Below are 9,665 nucleotides of genomic sequence, written 5' to 3'. Positions count from 1 at the left end.
TCCAGTCCGTGTTCGAGGTCTAATATCATGTCATTCCACATTCACATTCCTTTTCCCATTGAACCAGACATTTCTGGTTTTTCTCTATTTTTCTAATTCTGTGACTTTGATATTCTTTTTACTTTTCTTTATTTATTTATTTATTTATTTTTTTTTCACTCCGTAACATCTTCAATTTAGCGGGACTAAATGACCCATTGTCAGGGAACCCAAAATCCCTTGACCAGTAACCCAAACATGCCACACTATTTTCGCCATACTTCAGCTTCATCGTCTCGACTAATGGACCCGCAGGCTCCTCACATTTACTGTCATTTCCACCCATTATTCAGGCGTGGTTTATTTCAATACAGTCGTCACCGTAAGGCGTAGTTTCTTTACCAAAGGAAAAACGTTGCAAAAACCTTATTCAAAGTTCACGTATAATTATTACTTTATCACGATTCTTGTCCAAGAAAGTGTCAGACTCACGCTTGGATAAATGTAATTGACGATTCTTACTTCAAACCTATTAGTAGTCAAGCGATCTGTGTCACGATCTCAAAATGTTTCTCTTTTGAGTCAAAATCTGTTATCGTGTTTTCCACAATCCTATTTTCTACGAAATGTGAGAGACGATGCTTCAGAAATACAGAAACAACTGTAACACTATTAGAACAATGGTCAAACACAATTGTACACCACAAATAAGACACACTACCTGAGCATTCATCTGTTCCGTACTATACGTCTTACGTATTTACTTTTTACTATTTTACTGGAATTAAAAACGTCTTACCCGATCTTTGTAGAAATTAAATTCTTTTTCGTTGGATACGCGTGACGTCAACCAGGTCTCCTGGGATGCGCCGGTTCTCTCTCTCTGGTCTAAAGAGGTATGAGACGAGATCAACTGTTTGTTAGATCCCGGAACGGCCGTTCTCCAGACGGTCTCCTGGAGCCTGGCGGACGGTCAGCGTATCCCACTTCTGACACCAAGTTGTTGTGGAATATTTCTATGTAGATGCGGGATAAGAGTTGATTAAATAAACAGAGTCTGATAAATGCTCAAAGTAGTAGAGTCCATTTAATGCTTGCAAGCAGGAGAGTGGACACACAGACACGTATCTCAGTGAACTGTGCAAACCACTGTCAAAGAAATACAAGGCACATCATGTTTTATGCATACAAAAGGTCACGCCTCCAGTTACCTCGTGAAAAGAGGGGAGTATAGGGTCTCTGGACATGGGTTGATTTGTTTCTGCTCCTTATCTGTTATCTCCAGGTGCGATCAACTGGGGGTCAGTTCATGCAGAAACAGGAAACAATGGTTCCCTGTTTCTCCTTTTAGTGTTCATGTAAACATCAACACTGGAAAACAGGACCTAGGTTTTATGACCTGATTCACCTCTGTAGGAATGCAGTGTTTATCTGCATCTTGTACCTTCCCCTCAGTAGAACACCCATCTTCCAAAACATCCCAATATACTAGAATATATTTTACCATTACACTACAGAGAGAGACAAAGAGAAGGGGCAAAACAACCACAGACATAAAATATCTACAAAAAGACCAAAAAACTATTATAAAGTGACACAAAACAACTACAATGAGACAGAAAATGGCCACAAAGAAGGAAACGAAAACACAGGGAGACTGGTAACGACTACAAAGAGACACAAGACAACAACAAAGAGGCTGAACAGTAAAGTCTGTTTCTTGCTGCTATGTGGTGAAATGAAACACACCCCTCCTATCATGGGGTGTAAATGTCACACCCCGGCTTTTTTTCTGCTTATCACTGTTGTGAATTCGGGTTTTCAGGGAGTTTCCACGAACCTCCATTGTCCACGATGAACCAAACCTGTGTGGGCATGTCTTACCTAGCAACAGTGTTATGGGAATTAAGGATTGGCTGGTGTCATGCAGTGGGCCGTCTTAGGGCACTTGATGTCTTTGCTCTGCTACACTTTCGCTTTACTTTAGCACTCTGAAGACAGCGAACGCACGTTTCTGAGAGACTCCAAAAGAAAAACTGACCGAAGATGATGTTTGCTATTTTTCTGACAGCTCTGCTAGCTGTCTCATTTGCCGAGGAGCCCAAACACAGTGAGTACTAGATAGATAGATAGATAGATAGATAGATAGATAGATAGATAGATAGATAGATAGATAGGTCGATAGATAGATAGATAGATAAATACTTTATTCATCCCCAGGGGGAATTTGTTTGTAGCAGCAGCAAACGAAGTTACAGATACAGTACTATGTTTCTATGCTGTAATTTAAACCATACCATTTTGAACTGAAGAATACCAGAAAGTGTATCTCAAGTAAAAATGGCCTTCATCCTTGATGGCTATAAGCAAACTAAAAGACAGATGAATCAGGCTGTATGATTTACAGAATACAAGCAGGCAGATGCTGATGTAAGAGTCAAATGTAGAAGAAAAACATTATACAACAATGTTTTTAATTCGGTGGAATTCCCCTCAACAGTTCGAATTCAGTTTCGATTTCCTGTAATACCAACTGTGCTGTGACAGCACCCTCCACTGGCTCCAGTCCAGTACACACAGATACTGATGAGGTTGTTGTGGTGATAGCTATAGTAGGAGGACCTGAGAATGCAGAGCAGCTTTTCCTCTGCTCCATTGTTCAGTCAGGTACCATCACATCAAAAGGACCTTCACCTTGGTGGTGATTAGTTTCATTTTTATTTTCCCATTTTTGGAGTTCACCTAGCTTACATTTTCTCATATGGAAGAGGAAAAACAAGAGTGACATTTTTATTATTTGCGCTTATTTGTATTTTTTACATTACAATTACACTATGGATATCTAAAATGTTATTTCATTTGTGAAATCTCAAATAAAAAAGGATCACACAAAACAGTTGTATTGTAGATCCAATGTCTCGAAATAATTCTATTGCACATATCCAGAATGAAAAAAAAAAGTGTGGATATCTGAAATTGAAAGCCCTATACACAGAATGGCAAAAGCTAAATCATTTTTAATAGCAAGAATGACGTGGTGGATATCTAAAATGCCCATTTGGACTGGGAACAGTTCAATTATGGATATCTGTATCTATTCTGTCTATTTAATGTGAAATGTTGCAGCGCTCCTCCAACGTCTCATAGGGGTTCATCTGGGTTGAGATGTGGAGACTAAACGCCATGGCAAATGATTTCGTATCATTTTAGTAGAGATCAAACCATAAATGTTTACACTGCACTGTTTGCACAAACTTTATTTTATTATGACTTTAGTAACGTTTTTATTCCTTTTGTGTATTTTTATCTTGTATATTGTTTATCGTTGTTGCTCGCTGCAGCTGGCTGGCTGAGGGCTACCAAACGAAATGTCGCTGTATCACTACAATGACAATAAAAACCTCTTTATCTTTATCTTTATCTTTATTTATTCAGAGAGCCTTGTGACCAACATTGCAAATCATAACTAAAGAAAGTCAATGTCGTCTCCGTACCACGAGCAACCTGAACTGTTTCAATGGGACTGACATCAGTCGCTTGTAAAATGGTAGTTTGGCATAATGTCCTTCTCCGTGTCGCCTTTAGCTCCGCCCAAGGTCCAGGTGTACAGCCAAAAGCCAGGACAGTATGGGGAAGAAAACATCCTGATCTGCCGAGTGAGTGGCTTCCACCCCCCTGACATCACCATCCAGCTGATGATGGGCGGCGTGGAGCTCCCCAACGCCAACCAGACCGACCTGGCCTTCAAACAGAACTGGCACTTCCACCTGACCAAGAACGTGGCCTTCAAACCCATGCGTGAGGAAAAGTACAGCTGCAAGGTCACACACGGGACGACCGTTCATGACTACGCCTGGGGTGAGTTGGGGTCGGACAAAGTGTGCGTGTGTGTGTGTGTGTGTGTGTGTGTGTGTGTGTGTGTGTGTGTGTGTGTGTGTGTGTGTGTGACGTTCTCATTACCGAGGGGCGGACAGAAAAACATAACATACAGCCAGCAAAGTTCAGGCAATAGAAAGATATTAAATAAACATAGTACATACCTTTGCCAAGGCTGGGAATTTCAGTGTTTTTATATTTATTTATATAGAGAGAGAATAAAAAAACAAATGTTGCTTCACCAGCTTTTATGACATTGATTAAAACAATCTTCTGAATGCTTTTTCTTTTTTCAACAGAACCAAACATGTAAAGCACATGTCGGCGGAGGCCCCCGGCTACAACAGCGTCTATGCTTCACATCTCCAATCAACAGGATCACAGTCTCTCCGACTTCCTTGCTTCTCTTTTTGCCCACAATACATAAATATCAATATCATACTACGGGGAATTCTTCACTCTAATATCTGAATGAGGGAGAATGGACGGGCTGCAGGGCATTTAGGCGTTTGTATTTTAGCAATGTGTTGCTTCGAATACTTCTTTTCCAGTTTTTGATACTGAAATGTGTGTCGCTGAAAATGAAATATTTCTTTGTTTCTGTACACAAAGTGTTGAGATATAATGACTCTCATGACTCTTTTCTCTAGATGAGGCAATCAAATGCTACTTGGTCACATTATTAATACACAAATGGGCTGTTCTTGATAGAAGTGTGTTTTATCATTTTGATTTGTAATTTAAGGTATTTGTTAATGCCTTCTTCTAAATAAATGCCTCTTGAAAACCTGATGTCTTCATTTAAAAGAAAACAAATAGTGGTACGAGAAGTATTCCGATATTTTACTTCAGTATAAGAAGCAATATTACAGTGTAAAAATGACTCTGTTACAAGCAAAGGTCCTGCATTCAAAATGTTACTAAGGTAAGAATTAGCATCAACATATAGTTTAAAAGTAAGTATAATCTACATCTGCAATATAACAAGGAGACTTGGAGTAAAAAGTACAATATTTGCCGATCCCCGGCTCCGGCTAGTCACATGTCCTTGAGCAAGGCACTTAACCTCACAATGCTCCCGTAGCTGTGCCTACGGTGTAGAAATATGATCTAATCTAAATCTGGATAAAAGCGTCTGCTAAATGACTGTAATGTAATGTAGAGTAGAAGTATAAAGTAGCATATATTTGTATGTTCTATTTTCTTCATATTATCTAAATATATTGTGCAGTGTTGTGAAATGACAAAATTAACCTTGAACAATTTCAGACAGTGGACTATTTCACCCTGTTAAATGACAACACGTTCATTAGGTTGATATCATTAGTGTGTGTGTGTGTGTGTGTGTGTGTGTGTGTGTGTGTGTGTGTGTGTGTGTGTGTGTGTGTGTGTGTGTGTGAGAGAGAAAGGCATTGCAGATAATAGGCCACTAATAATCCACAACAACACGACCTAGGCTTGAGCAGCTCGCTGGCAGTTCAGACAAATGAAACTGCGCCACAGAGAGCAACATGTCATTGTAAAGTCTACCTAGCGACAGTTCCTGCTGATTATTCTATTGGTGGACTATGTGGACACCCGGATGTACTTCGACCAAGACACGCCGAAACTCGTTTTTGGTGGGCGGAGTTAGTGGCAGAGTTCTGACACCTCTCACAAAGCAATCCGGAGAAGAAGACGTTCTTACTTTCGATTTGTCTCGCGGCGCAGTTTGGACAGATAATCTATAAAGAGACGAAGTGAAGTTCAAACCATGAAGACATTTGTCTGTGCGGTTCTCGTTGGTCTGCTCTGCCTTCCTCCTTCAATAGCCAAAGAATGTAAGTATTGTGCTGAATGTAGCGGTACTACTTATTAACTGACAGGTCGGACCAGAGGGCTCGGATCGTTTGAATGTGAACAAAATGGAGACCAAAGAATAGTTGGCCTAAAAGTAGATCAACACTTAGTGCGGTGTGTGAGAACAGTTGAGTTTAAATGCCGAGTTAGTAAGTCGTAGTGTTAGGGTGCTGATGCAGTGAAACCAGTAATGTTGGCCTCATGTGTGTCACGGTAGTAGAACTACTGAGCATTTATTTTTCTAATGTAAATGTATTCTTTGGAAATTGTATCTTAGCTGCACATGAAAGTGAAACCTAGGTAGTGTATTTCACACGGTTCAGTTTTAGTTGAAAGCCATGAAAAATAAGAATACATAATGCAATACAACTTTTTAGCATAATAGAAGAATATGCTTTGTTCTGTACACGTGTGAGCGTTTTCTTTTCTGTTTCTCGGCAGCTTCAGCCAAGGTTCAGGTGTACAGCCGACAACCGGGAGAGGTCGGGAAGAAGAACACCTTAATCTGTCACGTGACCGGCTTCCACCCACCAGAAATCAATATCGAGCTGCTCAAGAACAGGCAGCCGATGGCGGGAGCCCACCAGACGGACCTGGCCTTCGAGGAGAACTGGCACTACCACCTCACCAAACATGTGGCCTTCACCCCGCAGAGAGGAGAAGCGTTCGCCTGCAACGTGACTCACATGGGGATCACCAAGATCTATACCTGGGGTACGTGTCCGTCTCTCTACCACCATCGATATCTGTATCAGGATTATACAAGACAACCAGACATTTACACATTACTACACTACAACATCACTGTACAGTTTACCTTTACTGTAATGACAAAAAAACAGATAACATCTACAATATATATGAGATATGACATACTGCATATTTCCAGATATGTCTTTCATAATTATATAAGCAGAAATGTGTTGATATATCTTGAATATAATAAAATAGATAAATATATCTTTTTCTTGTTCGGTCTCACCCAGTAGTCCCATGTTATGATTCCAGCAATATGTATGTCAATCACTTCTAATAATAATCATCATTTACAGCCCAGGTCATACAGTTAGCCTTACCCTACCTTAATAAAACAAGAGAAGAAGAAACTTAACACAGTGTGTCCCAATAGTTGCCTCAGATGTGGACCAGGTCTCGTTTATTACTATGCTTGTGTGTTTATGATTTCATTGTTTACAATAGGACAAAGTTCTTCTTCCTTTGTCTCTCCAATGTGCACCAGATTGATCATTTATTGATCATGTATGTAAATGATGGTCCTACCAGTCTCACTGAATATCTAGTCACACAAGCTATTAGTCAGAAATATACACGTTTTATCTGGAACTAAAAGAACATGGAAATGAACTTCCTCATGAGTTAGTAGTTGAAGATATTTAAGTATAAACACAACTTCCGATCTTTGCTGTCATCCCCGCTGCTCTCTCTCCCACACTTCGTGTCTCTCACGACTCATGATTTTCATTGTCCTTTCACAACACACATAGAACCTGTCGATCTAAATAAATACATATTGAAATGAAATACAAGCAGAAATGTTGAAATGACTTATGTTTACATTCTGTGTTATAAGATAACAATCAAACAATATCGAAATATAAAGTTCTATCCAATAGTTACCCTGATGAGATGTCACAAGTCCAGCACTTGTCTCCAAGACTATTATTTCAATTGTTGTGGGAAGAGTATTTATTTCTTCTATGTGAGTATCTTTGCATGGACCAGAGAGACCAGGTTCTCAACATGTTTTTATTTCTCTCTCCAGAACCTGACATGTAAGCTCTACGCATCGCTTTCCTCCAGGTGTGTATCACATTCATTATCATTTTTTTCAATTCAGTAAACAAGTCATTTGTCCTTATTGTGTGAGTGACTCTGTCTCACCCTTTGTTTGATAACCACAGGTCTGCTCAGCCAGGACACGGAGCTAGGAATGATTTGTCTATAATCTTTGGTTTCACTGCGGAAGTTTGAGCGTCGGCAAACAAGACAAAAAATTGCACTTAATATTGCACTTTGTATCAGAAATACCAATTGACAATAAAGCTTGATTAAAGAGTTCTGTTTTTCTACGCTCTGTAACTGTAGCATGAAAACATGGTGGAACTAGCTTGCTAACCAGCCAACTGCTAAATAAGTAAGTCTCGTCTCTTTCACTTTCTAGAGGCCTTTGTTTTTTTATTTGCAGGGTAGAGGCACTTCAGCCAACATTCTGGGGTTTAGTTACTCTTTAATTATATATATATATATATATATACTGTATAGGGTATAGTTTTTAATTACATTGAATGATGGATTTTGGCATCTGTGAGTCCACAAAACCAAGTTCTTTCTACATGAGCGATGTAGCTCCATGGAGCCTGAAGGAAACTCTGCACTGGTAAATAGAGAGGTTCATGTTTTGCATTCCTGTGTGCGTTTGATGCTTGATCTGTAAAGGTTAAACATTGTCATCTTAACTGCTCTCTTTCTTTTGAATGTAAATCAAAGTGCTTTTTAATTTTCTTGTACACATCAGATCTTATGAAATAGAGGATTAAGCTTATTATATTCAGTTCATATTGCAGAATGACTCCAAAACCTTGTTTATGCTGTCGCTGAAGTTTATAATAGTAGATCTCTGATTGACTGTGTAAATGTATTTTATACAAGATGGTTGGGTAATAAAGGTGTACATGACACTTCTTTTTACAGGTTATTGAGTTAATCTACAAAATACATTTCAGAGCAGAGTCTCAACACATCAGCATGTTGAAAGGATTCTTTCAATGGATTCCCCTAAATGGGGAAGCTCACACTTTAAGACTCTTACTTTGAAAGAGGACCACTTCCTTTGATGAACAAGCCTCATCCTGGCTTCAAATAGGGGAGAGCGGGGCCTCTTGTTGCCAATTAGGGATGGGTATGGTTAGGATTTTATCGAAACTAGTACTCTTATCTATACTATTATCAGTTCTTTTTGATTATATTGTAAATAGTTATACATCCAGTACAGAATGCACTGTGACAAGTTCCCCATCAGCAGGTAAGTTGTTACACTATATGGTTCAACAATAAAGAACTTAAAAGTAAAGGCTTTCCACACTCATTAATGCAGTTAAAAATGGGCTTCATTTAGATAGATGTATCAATCACCAGGGCTTGCTTGACAAAAACAGCAACAACCCATGTAACTAAATGAGTGAACACATAAGAAATGGTCTCCTGGGTGCAAGACATTTATAATTATATGTTTGCGCTTACTAGAAAAACAAGTGCAAATGACTAACAAATTACAAAAATACAAGTAATTATACAAGGTAAAACATGATGCAGGGAGACGAGAGAAAACATGACAAAGTGCCCTCTGGGTACTCTTCCAGTAGGGGTGCAACGGATCATTAAACTCATGGCTCAGATGGAATCACGGTTTCGAGTCACGGATCGGATTGGATCAGCGAAAAAGGGAAAAGGTCGCAAATATAACTTTTCGAGGTCCCCAGATTGCGCTATTTTGCTGCTGATACCAGACTATTATTTTTCACTGACGCCCCAAAAGTCCCTTCCACCGCTTTGAAGGCAATGTAAACCATAATAAAATATTTTTATAATTTCTCTTTGTTATAATCATCGATAGTGTGTATTTCAATAAAACACACAATTCAAATGATTATAATAATAAATTATTGAATTTCTATGGGTAAAACAAATCTTGGAATTAGCAGTATTAATGATATAAAGATTAAAGCTAGTGTTGGTAAGTTAAACAGCTCATAATGCACTCCAATCTATTTTATATTGCTCTGAAAACATCGCCTTCACAGCTACCTTTATTCAGATATGTTGCCAAAACTACATTTTACAAGATTACATGTAAACACATCATGATAACGTTTATTTACTCTCGACCGATACAATTGTTTACTGAACAGAGCCTAAACACATCATAATGTAGTTAGCTGTTAGCCCCGGTT

At 38.9% G+C, this 9,665-nt stretch overlaps 2 protein-coding genes across 2 annotated transcripts; both read left to right on the top strand.

Moving 5' to 3' along the window:
* The first annotated feature begins 1,947 nt into the window (after positions 1-1,947).
* Positions 1,948-4,642, top strand: LOC306713923 (beta-2-microglobulin-like). The gene is made up of 3 exons (XM_079183771.1): positions 1,948-2,089; positions 3,565-3,837; positions 4,155-4,642. Exons 1-3 carry the CDS (start codon positions 2,026-2,028, stop codon positions 4,166-4,168), a joined length of 351 nt encoding a protein of 116 aa, XP_079039897.1. The 5' UTR covers positions 1,948-2,025; the 3' UTR covers positions 4,169-4,642.
* Positions 4,643-5,489: 847 nt separating this feature from the next.
* LOC306714120 (beta-2-microglobulin-like) lies at positions 5,490-8,393 on the top strand. The gene is made up of 4 exons (XM_079184069.1): positions 5,490-5,675; positions 6,136-6,408; positions 7,478-7,515; positions 7,617-8,393. Exons 1-3 carry the CDS (start codon positions 5,609-5,611, stop codon positions 7,489-7,491), a joined length of 354 nt encoding a protein of 117 aa, XP_079040195.1. The 5' UTR covers positions 5,490-5,608; the 3' UTR covers positions 7,492-7,515; positions 7,617-8,393.
* Positions 8,394-9,665: the final 1,272 nt, after the last annotated feature.

The sequence above is a fragment of the Pholis gunnellus genome (genome assembly GCF_910591455.1).
Source record: "Pholis gunnellus genome assembly, chromosome: 22".
In the NCBI taxonomy this organism is placed as follows: domain Eukaryota; kingdom Metazoa; phylum Chordata; class Actinopteri; order Perciformes; family Pholidae; genus Pholis; species Pholis gunnellus.
The sequence above is the reverse complement of the archived record's forward strand: the minus strand, read 5'-3'. Positions and strand labels throughout refer to the sequence as shown.

What these genes read in the sequence shown, in the direction of transcription:
- LOC306713923 (XM_079183771.1), top strand. Translation starts at nt 2,026, where the DNA reads ATGATGTTTGCTATTTTTCTGACAGCTCTGCTAGCTGTCTCATTTGCC. An exon ending in TGCCGAGGAGCCCAAACACA is followed by an intron (nt 2,090 to 3,564) that starts GTGAGTACTAGA and finishes TGTCGCCTTTAG; the next exon opens with CTCCGCCCAAGGTCCAGGTG.
- LOC306714120 (XM_079184069.1), top strand. Translation starts at nt 5,609, where the DNA reads ATGAAGACATTTGTCTGTGCGGTTCTCGTTGGTCTGCTCTGCCTTCCT. An exon ending in TCCTTCAATAGCCAAAGAAT is followed by an intron (nt 5,676 to 6,135) that starts GTAAGTATTGTG and finishes GTTTCTCGGCAG; the next exon opens with CTTCAGCCAAGGTTCAGGTG.